Raw genomic sequence first — 19621 nt, forward strand, 5'->3', positions numbered from 1 at the left:
TTATAACAGATTTTTCACACTGTAACAGAAACATTAAAGGATATTAACCAAGAGTTATTTATCAACTTGCCATATACCAAATAAGGAACACAGAACCCCATGATCTATTTAAAATGATCAGCAGATAACAAACACTGTGATTTCCTTTCGTTTACTCTGGCAGGAATGGATTCCAACCTAATAATTTCAGTCTTACTGCCACATAGGAGATGCTTTGTGAACCTCAATGAGGCTGCCAGGTCTAGGGCAGATGTAAGACCCACAGTGTCAGAAAGGAGAGTAAGACTTAGCAGGATGTGTTGTCACTGACAGACTTATAGCCACTTTCCTTCTCCACTTTTTCTTCCTCAAGGATTGCAGCTGCTTTCCACAGACACACCTGCCGACAGACTCCAATTCCTCTCTCCCAGTTACCATCTGCAGTGCCCTGGGGCTTGTCAATTTCCAACCTTGTTCCATACAGCAGAAGTGGAACGAACCCTCAGCGAAGTTCTGGATTCAACCTCAGCAGGATCTGTTTCACAAAATATTTCCCAGCCCCACTCCACCTCCAGCTGTTTCCAGTGTTAGTACTTATGATTCTTACATCTTTTTTAACTGTCACACTATGCATCTCCCAATAAAATTTAAAGTGAAAACTAATATAGAGTAACTGCCCTGTGCATGCTTCTTTTAGATGGCTGGGAACTCTGATTCTCAGGATCTTTCGACCATTTATAGCTTGGGTATCTGTGCTCTTCAGGTACTTTGGTAAGGAAGGTAAAACTTAACATCTCTAACCACCCCTGCCAACCCAATTTTCTTAAGTTCTTCTGAAGCTTCCTAGTCTCCCATTCCAATTCCAGCTTTACGACAAAACTAGACCCTATGGCAAAAAGAGATCCCACAGATGAAATTGCAGATACAGTTGAGACTTAAGCAAGGATCCCTAAATTGTGAGATGAATTTCTGGGTTAAAGGTACTCTGTATAATGCACTTCAAGCCTGCCATTAGTACTATGCATAACCAAATAGAGAGTTTATAGGTACAGAAAACAACACAACATTTTGAGGGTATATGGGAGTTGTCTTTTGGAAAAAAAAAAAACAAAAACAGCACAACATTAGAAGGTATACGGGAGTTTGACTTTTTTCCATCTGATGACATATACTTTTTAATCTAAATGGAAACCCTCCATACTGGAATGTATTAAATAGGCAGAATTCTCTTGCCGGTTTCTCTGCTCTTGGTAGATGTCCTTCTGGCTTTAGCTGGTACCTGTAATGAAGAAACTTCTCACGAACAAATTCCACTGCCCTGAGGAAGGATAGAGCTGGAAGAGCCACTAAAGCAGGGAGCAGAGACGACAGAGGGACAGGTCTGTAAGGAAAGTCTCCAAGAAAAGGCAGCTAGAAAAACGAGAAGGTAAAAAGAGAAAGGGCGTGGCTGAGCTGAGGCAATTTCAGTGTTGTCTCAGCAAGAGCGGGGCTTAACTGTGGTTTTCTCCCGCAAGAAATCCGCTGGATCTTGAGTCGGCTCCCACCTCATTCACCAACCTTTATCTCTATCACCTTGTAGAGAGAGGGTGCGCTCTTGCCAACACCACCCAACCCACCTCTGGATCCTCACAGGCGCAACAGCGGCGCGCCTCCCGCCCACCTACCTACCTGTGCTGCGCCTGCGCCTCCCGCGTGCGCTCTCAAGGTCAGCACCTCCCCCAGCCTCTAACCTAGCGCTCACGGAAGTGGCAATGAAGGACGTCTTGCGTAGCCTCACCTCTGCGTGGCGTGGGGTCGCTGGCGTTCAGCAGAGGGGAGGGACTTCCTGTCCCGCTCAGGCTGAACTTCCGGCAGAGCCGGAAGATCTTCTCTCTCGCGGTGTCGAGTGGATCCCGGCTGTAGAGTGGTGAGGGTAGGTCCTGGACGGCCCCGGCAACTCCTGGGCGTCTGGTCCACGACCTGTCCTTGGCGCCATGGTGAGTCTTCCTGTGAGGGCTGGAATAACAACAGTCGGGAGGAAGGGGCCGGGAGGTCAGTCCTGTGAAGGGAGCCGGTCGGGTGCCCAGCTGAGGATGGAGCGGGCGGGAGCAATGGGGTGAACGGTAGGACAGGACCTACCACCTGCCTCGGGGCGCCGGGGCCCTAGAGGAAGCAGCATATGTCCTGCCCAACCGCGAGATCTGTTCAGGAGTACGGAATAGGTAGTCAGAATGTTCATGGCCCATTTACTGTGTATGGCCGTGGGCCAGGTGGTCCCAGAGTTGACCTTGCCTCGTTGATGATCTCCTCCCTTTACTCTCAGCTGTAGGGCAGTGGCCAAGAAGTTCATATCTTATAAATGCCTATAGGCTTTCCAGGTGGACACAGTACATTCCCTTCTTGTAAAGGATTAGCACCTGTCACTTAGAGAAGGGGCAAAGTAAAGAAACGGCAAAGTCAGTTTGTCTTTCAAACTCAGCCTTTGTGGAGTTGGAAAAGGTGTCAAATAAAAAATCTGGACTTAATAAGCAGGGTCTATATTCGAAAGGAATAGCAAGGGTGTGGGCGAGGGAACTATTGGAGTGGGGAGAGTGCCCTGACCATAAGATCTGCTAGAGTCTCAAAGATTAGGAAAAAGAGCTTCTCTTTTAAAAAGGGCAGGAGGAAACAAGGCTAGAAAGAACTGGGTGTGGGGAAGTGAGATGAAAGGGTAGTACGATTGGACTGTAAATCAGAGAAAGTTTTACCCCCACGCAAACCTGTTCTGAGGAAAAACTGTTGGGGGGTTATATCCTGTTTCAGACTGAGGGTGGGCCAAAGTTCAGGAACCTAGGGGAAGAGATCTTGGAATTTGGGTAATATTTTGTTCCGGTTGCTCTATGGGGACAAGCAGTTCAACTAGTCAGTTTTGAAGCAAAGAATGGGAATTTGCAGGTGCTATGTCTGCCCTTGTTATAGGTAAACAAGGTGGGTGGGTAATTCCTGAGTCTTGCTCACCTAAGTCCTATGGGGACTGTTGGTTCTTTGCAGTAAGCCATTTCCAGATCACAGAAGGGTGGCAATGGGAGGATTTCTTAACCTTTGCTGTTTCCCAATATCACAGGGATTTGGTAATGTTCAAAATTGTCAGTTACTTGACCATATAAAAGATTTCAAATCCTCATCTGAAGACATTCTGTCTTGGAATTTGGAGTTTGCCATATTTTTTCAGGATCAAATGTTGACATTGTTCAGCTGCTGTGTATGGTGATTCACGTTTGAATGATTTATAGAAACTTAACTGACTGTGAAACAAAAGAATTTCAAAATAATGTGGTTCCTGGTGCTCTCTACCAGCTAACCTCTGACTCTTTCGGGCACCGGTGTGTGTGTGTGTGTGTGTGTGTGTGTGTGTGTGTGTGTGTGTGTGTTTGTTTCTTTAAACCTCAGTGAATGGTACAATTTGTAATCATTAACAGGTTTTTTTTCCTCCTTTTTTATCAAAGAAATTAGACAAAGATAAGGAACAGTAGAACTGGAAGGCACCAAAGATAATAACTACCGTAACCACCTTCCCCCCTCCCCCCAACCCCAATTTAATAGAGGGAAGGATCTGACGTCTAGAAATAGGCAGTGATTTACTTAAAGTAGTGATAGTTTGGCACAGTCTGGACTATAACCCAAATCTCCAGTTCTTAAATTTCAGCTTAGTATTTGATATCTTGGTCTGAAAAGTTGAAGATAGGGTGTAATTAAAAACTTTAAATTGTCACAAAGAAGCTGAATGTGAACTTGTCAGTATTCTGTAGTAATAGAAGTAGAACCCCTCTCCCCCGCCAGCTCAAAAAAAGGTAGTTTTGTTTTAAGCTAAGGTAAACTCATGATGTTTATCAAAATGTCACTTAAGAGAATGTCACCTGGAGAATGTCACCAGGAGCCAGATAGTTTACTCTCCATTTTGTTATTGCTTATAGTTCTGAGTTAATTACTAAGCTTGCAGCTTTACCTTCCCCAACTATGAAATTGATAATGTCTGTATATGCAAGTGTGGTCATTGCCTGGAATCCTTCAAAGGAAAGGGTTTAGCTATTATATGAAGTGAACAAGGGTTGAATTTGTTTAGGATTCAGCTTAGTTGAATTGAGGTCTTGTGCACTGCTTGGTCCTAATATAATGAAAAGGGCACAGAAGTCAGAAAACCCAGATTCTGCCCATTATTATATGAATTGGGCAAAATCACTCAACATAGATAAGAATTCCAATTTCCTTCTAGATAAGAGAAGTGGAACTTGATAGGAATTAAAACACCTTTTAACTCTAATATTTATGATTTTGTGACTTCACCCAGGACTTTTTTTCAGAATTTTCAGAAAGTTTCTGATTAAGTAAAATTTAGTCTGATTTCCACTGTCCTGTCCCCCCATCCTCAAGTTTGATTTTCTTTTTTTTTAAATCATTCACCTTTTCATTTTTTAATATATCAGGTTGGTAATACTTGGAATCTTTGTCAATATGTTTGATCAAGTAATTTACTACTGTTTTAAATACAATTATGGAATGGAAAGCAAAGTCTTTTTCATTTTATACCTTGATTTTATTTTTGTTTTAGTCGATATAAACTCATGATCCAGACCAAGAATACTGAGTATTCACTCTTAATTTTTTTGCTTTCATGTTGTGAGAATGGATAGTCCATAGAAAATTTACTAAAGGAATAAAACTATTACCTTTTTGAAAGTTATAGACCAACTTTAATCAAATAGATCTTTACACCATTTAGGCTGATTTGTGGGAGAAAAGTAGATTAGAGCTAAGTCCTGGAATTGTAGGACTCGCATGGCTTATTTTATCTATGTAACATCCTCTAGTAACTTTTACTGTGGGATTGTGCTGTGGTGTGTTAGTTGTGAAAAAAAGGTTGTGAACCTCTGCCTTAATCAGAGTTAATGAGAAAGTTTTCTTTTTGGGGAATGGAGAGGGCTGTTGGGAAGAGATAATGTGGTATAAGTTACAAGAGAAATACATGTAATGTGTTCAAAGAATAGTACAGAGAAAAGAAATTAATTCTAATGGGGGGGAGTCATGTAATAGGTGACTTCAACTGAGTTTTGAAAAGTGTATTAGGACACTAGTTCTCAACTTAAGTTCACATAGGATTCACCTGTGATGCTTGATAAAAATGCTTATCTGGTCTCCATTATTGGGGGGTGGAGTCTGAGAATTTAATTTTTAATGAGTTTTACAGTTAAGTCTGAAACTCGTGGTCCTTAAAGCACTTTGAAGGAACTCTAATGCAGACATTAGAAACTTTGATAGAGATATTGAAGTTTTTGTGCTGAGTGATAATCAGATGTGTGGTTTGTTGATGTGGTGGATTACTTTAATTGATTTTTGAGTGTTGAACTAGCCTCAAATACCTGGAATAAATTCCAGTTTGTTGTGGTGTATAATTCTTATACACTGTTGAATTTGATTTGCTGGTATTTTGTTTAGGCTTTTTGCATCTATGTTCATGACAGATACTGGTCTGTAGTTTTTGTTTTTCTTGTAATGCCTTTGCCTGGTTTTGGTAGTAGGGTAATGCTGTCCTCATAGAATGAGTTAGGAAGTATTCCCTCTGCTTCTGTCCTCTGAAAGAGATTGTAGAGACTTGGTATAATTTCTTCCTTAAATGTTTGGTAGAATTCACCAGTCCACCCTACTGGGCCTGGTGCTTTTTGTTTTGGAAGGTTATTAATTATTGGCTCAATTTCTTTAGTAGATATAGGCCTATTCAGATTGTCTATTTCTTGTGTCAGTTTTGGCAAATTGTATTTTTCAGAAATTGGTTAATTTCATCCAGGTTATAAAATCTATGGGCATAAACTTGTTCATAGTGCTTCTTTATTATCCTTTTAATGTCCATGGATCTGTAGTGATATCTCCTCTGTCATTTCTGATATTAGTAATTTGTGTCCTCTCTTTTTTTCTTACTTGGCTTGTCTAGAGGCTTATTGATTTTATTGATCTTTTCAAAGAACCAGCTTTTGGTTTTATTGATTTTTTCTCTGTTGGTTTCCTCTTTTCAATTTCATTAAAAATAATTCACATTATTTCTTTGCTTTTGCTTACTTTGGATTTAGTTTGCTCTTTTTCTTGTTTTGTAAGGTGGAGCCTTAGGTGATTGATTTAAGATCTCTTCTAATATATGCATTCAATGCTGTAAATTTCCCTCTAATCACTGCTTTTGCTGTATCCCATAAAATTTGATTAGTTGTGTTTTCATTTTCATTTAGTTCATAGAAATTAATGTTTTTAATTTCTCTTGAGATTTCCTCTCTGACCCCTGTGTTATTTAGTCTCCATGTATTTTGGGATATTCCAATTATTTTCTGTTACTGATTTCTAGTTTAATCCCATTGTGATCTGAGGGCAGACAATGTATGTTTTCTATCCTTTTAATTAGTTAAATGTTTTATGGCCCAGAATGTACAGTTTGAAGGATGGATTCTGGTCAGGTTTCATTAGTTTGCCACTTAGTGGCAGAGATTTGGACCTCTTCTCAGTTCTCTGACTTTTCTTCCTCTTCTTTACTAATTCTTTCCAAAAGAGGCTTAGTTCAAATAATCATAGAGACTGTTCTCTTGGTTAGCATTTGGTTGATTCAAGGTTGATTCTGTTTTTTTTTTTTTTTTTTTTTTTGCGGTACGCGGGCCTCTCACTGTTGTGGCCTCTCCTGTTGCGGAACACAGGCTCCGGACGCGCAGGCTCAGCGGCCTTGGTTCACGTGCCCAGCCGCTCCGTGGCATATGGGATCTTCCCGGACCAGGGCACGAACCTGCGTCCTCTGCATCAGCAGGCGGACTCTCAACCACTGTGCCACCAGGGAAGCCCCAAGGTTGATTCTTAAGACTGGTTTATACTTTGGGCTCTGTCCACTTTTTAGATAATTAATTCGTTTGTTTGCTCTGGGATAGAAGCTTAAAGCAAATACAGTTGATTTTAGAAAATGAGAACATATTCTAAAGTGTTCATTTTTTAAGAGAGAATTTATTATTTTCTTACTATTGTGCCATGGTTTTCCCATGTTACTAAGTCAAGAATGAACACCAACTTGCCCCAAAGGAACTTTGAAGAAATAAACCCGTTTTGTACACTGCCCTCCTACTCTTTCTGTACCACCTACCCTTGAGTTACAGAAAAAAAAAATTTTTTTAAGGTCCTGATGAGATGAACATTCTCTTGTTTTTAACTGAAATGATTATGTCTTTTGTTTCACCAAACACTTAAAAATCATGCTCTTACTTCAAAAGTATTTGTTCAATCATTCATTCATTGTCTGTTAAGCAGTATCTGTATGTCATGTACTGTTCTTGGCAACAGAAATATAACTGTTTATAAAACAGAGACATTCCTGTCTTTATGGACCTTATGTTTTATTGAGAGAGTCTGACAATAATCAAATGAGACATAATATTTTTTAGTCTTGGTAAATACAATAAGGAAAGGTAGAACAGAGTTAAGGAAATGATTGGGGTGGTTATTTTAGATAGGGCATTCAGGAAAAGCCACAATGAGGAGGTGACATTGAAATAGATTTGAGTTCATATATGTATTCAGCCTGTATACCTGGTATCTTTGAATATGTGTTTATGAACTGCACCCTAAAAAAGTGTTATAGTGTCAGGCACAAAGCTCATAGTTTCTTTAACTATAGTGGGAATCTTTCAATAAAGCCATGTATTATCATCTTTCCATGCAGTGAACAGAAAAATAATAGAAATGTGTGTTTTAAAATCGTATATTAGTAGATGATATTATATTTTACTAAATAGATTACATTTTTTATGACACATATTTTTAGTCTTTTAAGTTATTACAGATCTTGGGAGAATATAACTTATTCACTCAAAGTATTCTGATTTTACATTGTATCTTTACTTACATTAAACAGACTTAGTAATTCTTTTTTTAAAGTAAATTAAATATCTTTTGTGTTTTGACCATAAACAAAGATTTAGGAAAACCTGAAATAATTTCACCTTTGATACTTTGATGTTGAAGCTCAGGATTTTAATATCTGACTATAGTGTTTTATTTATTTTTTAAAAATTGTAAGATGTTACAAAAACCAACTGCTCAAACATGCGTATCTTTAAAAATGACTTTGGGAAGAATACAATAAATATATGATATTGAAAGTCTGCTTGAACCAGAACTAGATGACCTCCATAGTTTGTTTCAAGGTTCTGTGATTCTGGATGTGTGATTTTGTGAATATTATTGATGTACTTTTAGTTAAATGTACATTGAGGGAACAAAGGAGGGAATATTCAATTTGTATGGAGTTTAAGAAGGATTTCACAAATGACTAGGTCTTTAAGCGTAAGTGGAAATATGTCAGGTAGGTAAGAAATTGAGTGTTACTTTTCCTCAATAGCAATAATAGCTGCATTTATTTAAAGTTAATATTTATCTACTCTACTTATATTAACTTAACTAAATACTTATAAAGTTATTCAGTCTTGGGTTTTTTTTTAACTTCCTACTATTTTTTTTTTTAATCTCCGTATTTTACCTCCTTTTTTTTTTTAACCTCTGTTTTACAGATGTAGAAATGGAGGCACAGCGACATTAGAGTAGTTCATCCAAAATCACATCTATTGGTGGTGGAATTTGACTTCTAAATCAGGCTGTTTGGCCACTGTACTGTTGTGCCAATCTTATTGTTTATCTTTGATAAGTTTTAACTTATGAAAGGATTGAATTTCAAAAACATTTTCCTATAGAAGTAATATTATAATTAGTGATTATATTTCTAGAAAATCCTTCCCAACTTAGTTACTACCTAGTATCACATCTCATGGTATTAGAGAAATTAATTATTACTGTCATGTGTAGCGCTAATGATTGGCATTTCTAACTCAGATGCTAAATACATCTGACACTGCTGCAGTAAGTCACAATAAGGATTCTGTCATATTCCTTTTACCTTAACTGGCACTCCTTCACGCCAAAGCATTAATTTCCCTTAGGCCTGGGGTTGAACTAGTAACACTGATGAAGTGTGGAGCAATTAGAGAACTGGGGATGAGGACCTGTGGTGAATTGGAATTTCTTATCAGCTTAAGCATGTAGTGTGTCACATTTGTTCCAAGCCTGTCTCACAGCCCATTTCTTTTCCTGAGGGCTCTCAGGATTGGCTTGCTTCTTTTCTTTTCACTTGGATTACCTATTGCTTGCAACTAGAACTTTGTTCCCTCCCTGAGTTGCAAAGAAGAATGTGGTCTTGTAGAGTATTTTGCCTTCCCTCCCAGACATTCAGCACTCTAGTAAAGGTTTTTCCTGCTAGAAGAATTTGTAAAAGTTTTCTCCCCATGTAACTTCTGACAGACCATGAACTAATTATCTATCTATCTAGCTAGATATTTATTATAAAGATCCTTTAGGGAAAAAAATAGAAGTGCTAGATGATAATGATGAATCTTTGCAATAAATTTTTGGAATTAGAGAGGTTTGGATTGTGAAGAAGAGATGAGATGGAAATACTAAGGGACATTGGTTAGAGAAAGGGAGACTTTTCTCCAACAGTAGAAATTACTTAGGAAGTAGGAACTTCAACAAGCTCCATATTATAAATATATGATAGTAGACTGCCATCAGTTAATGTCACAGATAAGGCACTGCTAAGGCTATGGCCATTTTTCTTTCTTTTTCTTTTTTTTTTTTTTTTTTGCGGTACGCGGGCCTCTCACCGCTGCAGCCTCTCCCGTTGCGGAGCACAGGCCCCGGACGCGCAGGCCCAGCAGCCATGGCTCACGGACCCAGCCGCTCCGCGGCATGTGGGATCTTCCCGGACTGGGGCACGAACCCGTGTCCCCCACATCGGCAGGCGAACTCTCAACCACTGCTCCACCAGGGAAGCCCTTCCTAGTCCAATTTTAAGCCAAAAATGAATTTGAAAAGAATCTGGATAACTGCAATTAGAATTGCCAACGAAATATATATTCCAGTCAGGAGGGACAGATAAGAAAGCTTCGGTAAAATTCATTGTAGTGTAAATAGTAACTTTAACTGAGACATTAGTTCTTTAAAACTATTTTTTAATTTGATTTCAGCTAACATTTATTGAGTACTTATTCTTGACTTCAGTAGTTTCTCAATCATTACTGTCAGAAGTAGTTATGGTCATCATAGTTCTTTCTCTTGATAGTCACTAAAAATTTTTTCAAATCATAAAGAAAATGAATCATTTAATAAGAGAACTGGCCAAGTAGCTAAGTTTAAAAAAAAAAAAAAAAGGACTGTAGAACCTCTGGCGTTCACAAATCTAAGAGAAATTCCTGCAAACCACTATTTGAGGTAAGAATGCTGGGCAGCGGTCTAGGTGTACTCCTTTACATTAACTTGGAGCTCTGATTTCTATGTAGGTCTCCTATAAATATTAGCTCATTTAATTCTTATGAGGAAGTGAAAATTATTCATTCCCATTAGCAATAACCACATATCACAGGCTTTGATGGTGGCTTAAGAAATGGTAAATATGTGAATGCCAACAATCTGTTGTTTATTTAATTAAAGTATTACAGTCATCATCAGTAGGCTTTTTTAAGATTTTGGAGATCATTTGCCAACTCCTGTCATTTTGTAGATAAGGAATGAGTCCTAGAGAGGGCTTCTCTGATTGCTGTACTAATGCTAGTTAGTGACAGAACTACCTCGATTCTAGTGTTTGATTATCCAACATATTAAAATATTAACAGTGAATGAATTTTTCTAACAGTTAATATTAGGGGTGCACATTAAGTTTTCTTGGCTTTTGTATTTGGCTTAAAATTTAGAGGTAAGCTGAAATTTTTATTTTGAATTGTTTAATAAAGCTTTATTAGCACACTTACCAAAGTTTGAAAGTATTTGCAATATTTACTGCATTAAATTGAGAGGATTATCTTGTAAAAATAGCTACAACTCTTCGCGGTTTTTTTTTTTAACATCTTTATTGGAGTATAATTGCTTTACAATGGTGTGTTAGTTTCTGCTTTATAACAAAGTGATTCAGCTATACATATACATATATCCCCATATCTCTTTCCTCTTGCTTCTCCCTCCCTCCCACCCTCTCTATCCCACCCCTAAAATGCTACAGCTCTTAACTCTGAGGTATGCAGAGTGCATGATATATTGTCTTTCAGTCTTAAAGTGAATTATTTTCTTCTTTATTGTGAATAAAGTTCAGTGTTTGGCATGTATAGGAAACTGAATATAGTGAAGAACAGTGGGCAAATTTATGTTTTATCCTTTTATTTCATCTAAAAAGTAAATATTTGACTTGTAATGAAAGCCTGTCTTGCAAGGCACTTTCCTGGGAATGGGGTTGGGGCTAAGAAATGAGTTAAGTACAGTTCTAGTGGGGGAGAGACCCTTAAATTACAGCTCAGCATGATAAAGTCTGTTTTGGAGTTATGCATATATTTTTTAGTAGCCAGGAAGGTTTTATAGAGGAAATGAATGTTGAGGAATGAGGAGGAATTGGTTAGAACAAGCAAGATGATTTGTAAATGTCAAATATAAATTTATTAGTTTTGACTAATAGCTTTTTTGAGTATAGATATGTAGGGACATTTTTTATATTGTCAGAAAATACTCTTACAGTTAAGGAAGAGTGGCAGAATTTAGGGATGTCTTACATTAAACCTTTTGTATTTTACTTATCAGTATTATAATAAAACATTTATGCCTGTTTTGCTTAGAGATAAAGTAGCTTGTTAACATCTTTAAAAATATTTAAGTTTTCATCATTTTAATGACTATGGTATTGCTTCACATGAGATATTGCATAATTTATTCAACCTACTGTAACTGGAAAGTTATCTTTTACAATAAACAACTAGGGACTTCCCTGGTGGCACAGTGGCTAAGAATCTGCCTGCCAATGCAGGGGACACAGATTCGAACCCTGGTCTGGGAAGATCCCACGTGCCGCGGAGCAACTAAGCCCCCGAGCCACAACTACTGAGCCTACGCTCTAGAGCTCGTAAGCCACAACTACTGAGCCCACGTGCCACAAGTACTGAAGCCGGCGCGCCTAGAGCCCGTGCTCCGCAACAAGAGAAGCCACCACAATGAAAAGCCTGCATGCTGCAGAGAAGAGTAGCCCCCGCTCAATGCAACTAGAGAAAGCCGCTTGCAGCAATGAAGACCCAATGCAGGCCAAAATAAATAAATTTATAAAAAAATAAAATAAACAACTATTAATTTCAACACATATGATGTTGAAATTAATAAAATGGTTTATGAATTATATTTAATTAGAGTGTCCCGTATTCTTGGGAAAAAGCATCTTGATCCTTGCACTCTATTTCTTTTTTTTTTTTTTTCCCCCCCGGTATGTGGGCCTCTCACTGTTGTGGCCTCTCCTGTTGCGGAGCACAGGCTCCGGACGCGCAGGCTCAGCGGCCATGGCTCACGGGCCTAGCTGCTCTGCGGCATGTGGGATCTTCCCGGACCGGGGCACGAACCCGTGTCCCCTGCATCGGCAGGCGGACTCTCAACCACTGTGCCACCAGGGAAGCCCCTTTGCACTCTATTTCTTGTTGGTCTCCCACTTTGCCTTATCAATTTATATCATAAGAAAAATATCTAAAGTTTTTTTCAGAGGTTAATCAAATTCTGAAAAACGGCTTTCTATCATCATCTTCAGCAGAAAATCTGGACTGCTATTACTGAATATAGTTATGTCAAATTCATGCATTCTACTATGTTGTAGGTCTAATTAAGATATTTAGGGTGAACCAAGGCATTTTATTGAAGGTTTGTGGTTTTGGACCTTAGTTTTAAAGTACATTAAATTTCTTATTCTGAATTCGGAAACAATAAAAATTTCTGCTTGTACTTTTTACTCTAAAGAAATTAAATTTTGTGGTGCAAAACATCGATGTTGGCAAACCAGACTAATTCTGTAAACATTTAAATTTGAAAACCCATGTCGTTTGAGTTCAAATCATAGTTGTTGGTGATTGTGTTTTCCAATTCCCTTTCTGTCAATTTACCTTCTATATATTATGTGTATATAATTCTGTTTGTAGTAACAATTTGAACCATATGAAATTGCTGTTTTGTAGGTCAAAACAAATATCTGATTTCATATGATTCAATCAATATGTCTGTTAAATATCAATAGGTGACTTTATTCATATTCGTTAACTGCTTTCCTACCAAAACCTTTTATTTTCATTTCATTTGTTTAGCAAAGGCCTCCTTATTTTCAGGTCTGTTTACTGTGTCTGTAAGGGCTGGAGCTATGATATAAAACCAGATAAAGGCCATTGATAGCCTGTATAATGAACCCTGGGATTCTAGGGATGGTCTTCGGGGAGGAATTCTCCCTGCCTATTCATGATTGTTGTATGCTTTTATTTGCTTTGGCATTATGTGGAAGAATTTCTCTTCTGGGTGAAATTTAGATAGCCCTCAATTCTATTAAAGAACTTACTGGAAGTAATTGTTTTTAAAAATGCAGCTTGGGTTTGTCAGTCATCTACATGTATAAGTTCATCAGACCTTTCTTAAGTTTCTGGACATCCTCTCAGTCACATTGCCAAGATCTTGACCTGGATGCGGTTATTTTTCAAGATCTCTCAAACTTTGTCCACTTTGGTCATTTCTTTGGCTCTCTTGACCAGCTACTTAATTATCCTGCAGATTTAACCTTTAACTCCACATCTTTCATTTCTCTGATGTTGTACCTGAGTTACTGAGTCATGCAGACTTGTAGTTGCTTGTCAATTATTCATTCAATTCTTCCGTTAACTTTTATGTCAAAATTCTCACGACTTGCTGCCCCTCCCCTCTTTTGGTTTACAGATCAACTCCCCACCCCATCATGGTTTTTAGGGAATGATCTGAGGACTTTGAAATGATATGTAATGAGTTTTCCAAAATGACTATGTCCAGTGGAAAGCAGGACATCAAAAGTCTTGACCTAGTTTTTCCTTATCCCACCCCAGCCAAGTTATGTAACCTTTGAAGACCTCAGTTTTTCACTTTAATACGTCTCTATACCTTTTGTGCTTCTGTTCAGTAGAACAAGGTCTCATAAAGTTTTACGTTCAACTTAGGCCTTCAGTCTCATCTCTTTCTGATTCATAAGCAATACCCACAGTTAACTCCTTTTTAGAATATTTAGCAGCCCCCTTATATTGGTTCCTTCCCTTTTGCCTTAAGTATGTATACTTTCCCCCTTACAAATGTATATTTTTATATGTGAACCTTTCTAGTAACTGTCATATTTTCCTCTTACTGCTTAATTTTTCCAAGGAATAATTATGGCCATTATTCTCATTTTATCTTTACATAATCACTTAAGTTTAATCTTTACCTATTGATACTTTTCTTGCAGAGATAATTATTAACCTCATGCCTAATTCCTTTTTCTTCCTCTAAAAAAATGTTCTTAATTTTGCTCTTGTTTTTGAAGCTGTTTTAGTTTAGGTTTTTATGGTGTTGGTTGGACTATTTCAGCAGATATCTAATCTAGCTCTTTGCTTCCAATTACTTTTACCCTCCCTCCACTTGATTTTTCCACTGTAGTGGCAGAGTTATCCTTCCAAAATATATTTGGTTTAGTTACTTCCAGGCTTAGGATCCTTGACTTATTTCTGAGTACCTGCAGAAGAGTCCATTTTGGGCAACCCATACCAAAATCTAGCTGTGTGGAACTGCTCATTATTTCAGCTCATGCCATTTACATTCTTGGTACAAATAGGTGTATCTGTCTAAACTTGTATTCTTTTCCTGTCTGACATTGGGATACTACTTTAACCTTGTGACATTGGTTTAGATGTCACCTCTGTGAACAAGTCTTTCCCAGTTCTCTAATGTAGATTTAATCACTCCCTTTCTTGGAATGCTCCCATGACGCTGGGCACTGACCTCTACCATACCACTTATCACATGTTATTTGTAGGTGGCATGAGGGGTGGTTAACATTTTAAGAGTTTGATAAAATCAACACGTGATGGAAGAAATAAGTTGTCCTCTCACCTTGATCTTAGATGTGGATTGTTTGCAAGACCTAAGGTAGACTAGATTGTAGCCAAATCAATGGTATTTGCATGTCAAAAGATAGAGAAAATTTTAGATAGGTTTTCGCCTGAAGAAATAGGATTGGAAAGTAGTTTTGTCGTTTGAAAGTCTAGAAAAGCAGTTTAAATAGCCAGAATTGGACATACTTATCCAGAACTATTTAGCGTTGGAGTATTTTATACTCTAGAGGGCTGTTTTGTGTATTTCTTCAGACTTCATTGCTACGTGAATGAAATATCCCTCAATGATGCCTTTTGCTCTGAATCACTACATACCAAGCAGCCTGTTTATAATTTGACTTCCAGTGTATCATTAAGACAGTAATGGAGTGGAGCACTTAGTGAACTTGAGCATCTGATTCACTTGATAGCTTATGTTTCACTGTATATTAGTTGTTAGAACTCTTACAAATCTGATTATTGCCAGTCTGTCTGATGTAGAATTGGTTGCACCAGAGAAACATGTTCTGTGTGTGTTCTGAATGGCTGAGGATACAGCCAAGGTGGGAGGCCTGTGGTAGGGTTGTTAGTCCACTTCCTTGAGTTCCCTTCAGCCTACAACTTTTCTGTCAGTGGCTTTAGGATTCTGCCAGTCACTGAAACTAAAACATCCTGAAATAACCTTTGAGACATTCCTGTTTTATTCTATAGTTGTTTTCCTTCGTGGTCAGTCACACTCAAAAGTCTGATTGGTTTTCTACTGACCAAGTTTTAGTTTTGTTCTTTCCTTCCTAGTTTCAACTGTTTCTACCTTAGTCTTAGGTTTTCTCTTTAATTGCTCAATATATTGCTGTGTCTAATTTTCCTTATATGTTACTTGTATTATTTTATTCTCCTACCCCTGACTGTTTAAAAAGCCTTCCAAGGTGATCTTTATAGACACCTCAGCTCGATGCCTCCTCTTGGTTTTTAAGACTCTTAACAATCTGAAATTCTGTCTTCATCTGATTTCTCACAATTCTTTGTCATATATTAAAGTCTGCTTTGGTTGAGTTAAGCTTTTTGCTGTCCCATGGTTACTCTGTTCACATTTGTCATTTAGCCTGGAAGTCCCTTCCTTGATTTCAGTTTACTCATCCACTCTATGAAACTTTTGTATTCAATTTTTTGAATTTTTGTAACTGTTTTTCATAGTACTATGCAGTTTTGTGCTCCAACATTGTCTCAATAATATTTGTTGTTACCTAATATGATAATCTTGGATTTTAAGTTCTGTTAAGACAGATTGTTTTGTAGTAGTGTCATTCATTCTTTCAACCCTACTATGTACGTTGAATTATTCTAAATGTCATTGCTCTGAGTATTTGGGTTATAATAGCCAGTGAAACACAGAAGTCCTTTGCCAAGTTTCTAATAATAGCCAGTAAGATATTGGATGTATGTTAGGCAGACAGCCTATATTTGTTAATTAAATTTTTGTTTGCTTTTCTCATTTATAGATATAAATAAATAATTTCTGTAGTGACATAATTTGAATTTATAGATTTTTAACATTGTTTGGCCAAGACCCTAACTCATTTGTCACTATAATATATAGTGATTCTATATAGTTCTTATCACCAACGTAAGAGAGGCTGCACCTCTCCTTCCTGCAGTACTGCTACTACCTTTAGTGCAGTTCCTCCTTTCATACCTGGGCAGTTGTCTTAGTGCTGCTGGGTTATCCCTCATCCAGTCTTTACATGGTATCCAGAGCAACTTTTCTTAAATACTGATCTGGTTATATTACTTTTCATGGGTTTCCTTATTGTTTCCAGGCTAAATTCTAAACCTGTAAGTTTTGCGCTTTAGTATCTGGTTTTGGACTACTGTCATCCTATGGGAAGCAGATATCACTGATGGTTCATCAAGCTGATTCCACCGAGTCTTGACTCATGCTTTACTTTCCACAATCCCCTTTCACAGCTTTTTGCCCTCAGTACTCTCTCTCTCTCTTCTCTCTTGCTGTGTTCTCATAGAATCCTCTACCTGTTGTCTCATAACTTTGTATTGTAAGGATCCATTTACTCTGTTAGTGGACTGGTTGCTCATTGATGTCAGGGACTGTGCTGTTTCTCCCTATTGTGTGCAGGTGGTTCAGTGCCTGAAGTGTGTTACTTGATAAATGTTCATTGAATGCACTGAAATGACTTAGTGCATTCGGTTGGAAATTAGGGGTCTGGGTTCTGGATAAGTCTGTGACTGAGTAGTTCTGTGGTCTTCGCTATTTGGACCCTGACTTCTTCATTTGTAAATTGTACAGAGATGGTTTGCTTAACTGCTCAGTGTGTGAATTCTAAGTTTTATGTGAATCTAGATTGAAATAACAAAGTTCGCCCCTTCTTTACAGTATAAATCATTTGAGCATCTCTAAGAAGTCTGTTTCAACATGTCTAGCTATCACTAAAATATGTAAAAAGTTAAGAAACCGAAAATAGCAACATCATTGGGTAACAGCCTCTTTCTTTTTTTTCCCTTCTTACTTATTCAAGGGGGGTGATAATTAAAACCCTTTGGGTGGTGTGAGTCCCAAGTATGTATGCTGATTTGCCTTCTGATGCTAAACAATGTATACTTTGTTTCAGTCTGTTGTCAACAGCAGAGCTAGTTTAATGAAACAAAACAAAATGTCAACTCCGCCGAGGTTGACATAATATTGTTCCAAGTTTGAATTTTAAAATTGCTGGGACTTCTGTGTTTGATCCCTGGTCGGAGAGCTAAGATCCCACATGTCTTGCGGCCAAAAAACCAAAACATAAAACAGAAGCAATATTGTAACAAATTCAATAAAGACTTTAAAAATGGTCCACATCAAAAAAAAATCTTAAAAAATAAATTGCAAGATGTTTGTTTTTAAGTTTGGGGAGTTTTATTGTCAAGCAAGGTAAAATACTGCTGTTTGATATATTTTATTTCTTGGAGAATTGTTTAATTTTCCTTGGTAAGAATTTTTTTAACCTACCCAGAAACGATTACTAACAAAAATTGAAATGATCATTCTTCTGTAGACTAAAGGCAAATAACTTTTTCTTGCTCTTCATGGCCTCAGGTTAATAGATGTGGAAAGGTTGAAACCTAAGTTGCCCCAGTGTTTCACCCTACTTGGGTGCTTATGAGCTATTTCATAATTGACTTTCCCCAGTTCCGGTTATCAAGAGAATTGGGGCCTAGGGGCAATGAATCCAGACAGAAACCATCTCTTTGGTCAAGTTATTGTTTTGAGGCCCTAATAAAACCATTAAGGCCACTTGGGTCAATGACCCATATGGTTGTGTGTTTGAGAGTTCAGCCATGATGGACTTTATCGTTTCAGCGCATATCTACCCAGTTTAATAGTTTTTTCTTATGAAATTTATGTTTGTTTATGCTTAAATTTACTTAAGCATTATCTTTTTGTTGTTGTTGCGGTACGCGGGCCTCTCACTGTTGTGGCCTCTCCCGTTGCGGAGCACAGGCTCCGGACGCACAGGCTCAGCAGCCATGGCTCACGGGCCCAGCCGCTCCGCGGCATGTGGGATCTTCCCGGACCGGGGCACGAACCTGTGTCCCCTGCATCGGCAGGCGGACACTCAACCACTGCGCCACCAGGGAAGCCCCTAAGCATTATCTTTTAATTAAAAATAATGAAAAATATTCAGGAAATTTGGTTTTTAAACATTTCAAAAATTCTGTTTTGTATAAACTTAGACATACATAGACATTTAAATTGGTCAGTGAAGGCAGGTTATTTAAATGACTTGTTTTTAAATTTCAAATGATTGTGTCTCTTAGTTAATGAATTGAGTACTTTATATTTTAATATGTTAATCCCTGGCATGAACACTGTAATTGTCAATTGTATAGTAATGTCTCAAAAATTGATCTAAGTTTAGTATTAATAATATATTAAATTGATAACATATAATTCTATAAAATGGTTGCCATTTTGAAAATATATTCCGAGGACTCTTTTCTAAATATGTATGAAAAGGAATAACTTTGGGGACATATATTCCATATAATTTAAAAATTACTTCTCCAAAAAATTAGGTAGATTCTTGTATTGGGAAAAAAGCAACATATTTTCTTTCAGTACCACATATATAGTCACCTAACAGCTGATTCATTCTCAGAAAGATTTATTGACTTCTATTAGAAAGTTGGAAGAAAACTTCTATTATACAATATATTTAAGCCAGTATGTAGATGAGGTTTTGAGAAAGTATTTTCATTTAAAAAGATGGAAATGGCATAGTAAGGTAAATGAATGGAGTGAAGTTACACTTTTCCATTGAATGTTTTTTAGTCAAACATTAACTACAACATTGAGAATGAGTTTGCCTTTCTTGGGGTTGATCTCTTTAGTTCCTCCTTTGCCTCAATGTACCATCAGTCTCTGAATTCTTCAACAATATCCTTAAAATGCATTTTTCTTCTGAGTACCAGAGATAACCACAGTAATTTAAAGTGTCATCATTTCTGGTCTGGATCATTGCAGAAGCCTAGTAGCTATTCTTAATTCTAGTCAGTCCAATTTGCTGATTTTTGATTGTTTTTGCCTTCACATGGTTTACATTCTTCAGTAGTGGGTTTATCAGCAGTTTATGCTTAGTGATTTGGAGTAAGAGGAGAGAGTTTGGCAAGATGCCTCTTTTTCCCAGTTC

The 19621-nt window shown here is 37.6% G+C and overlaps 1 protein-coding gene across 3 annotated transcripts in view; it reads left to right on the forward strand.

Annotated features, from left to right (window-relative positions):
- The first annotated feature begins 1824 nt into the window (after positions 1-1824).
- TMEM161B (transmembrane protein 161B) overlaps positions 1825-19621 on the forward strand; it is a 70721-nt gene continuing 52924 nt past the window's right edge. For 2 of the 3 annotated variants that reach the window (XM_060009175.1, XM_060009176.2), the window contains exon 1: positions 1825-1955. In XM_060009175.1, coding sequence (XP_059865158.1) covers positions 1953-1955 — 3 coding nt within the window. In that variant the 5' untranslated portion in view covers positions 1825-1952. The remainder of the gene's footprint in view (positions 1956-19621) is intronic. The other variant, XM_060009181.1, reaches the window with a different exon arrangement.

The sequence above is a fragment of the Delphinus delphis genome, chromosome 3 (assembly GCF_949987515.2).
Source record: "Delphinus delphis chromosome 3, mDelDel1.2, whole genome shotgun sequence".
Classification (NCBI taxonomy): domain Eukaryota; kingdom Metazoa; phylum Chordata; class Mammalia; order Artiodactyla; family Delphinidae; genus Delphinus; species Delphinus delphis.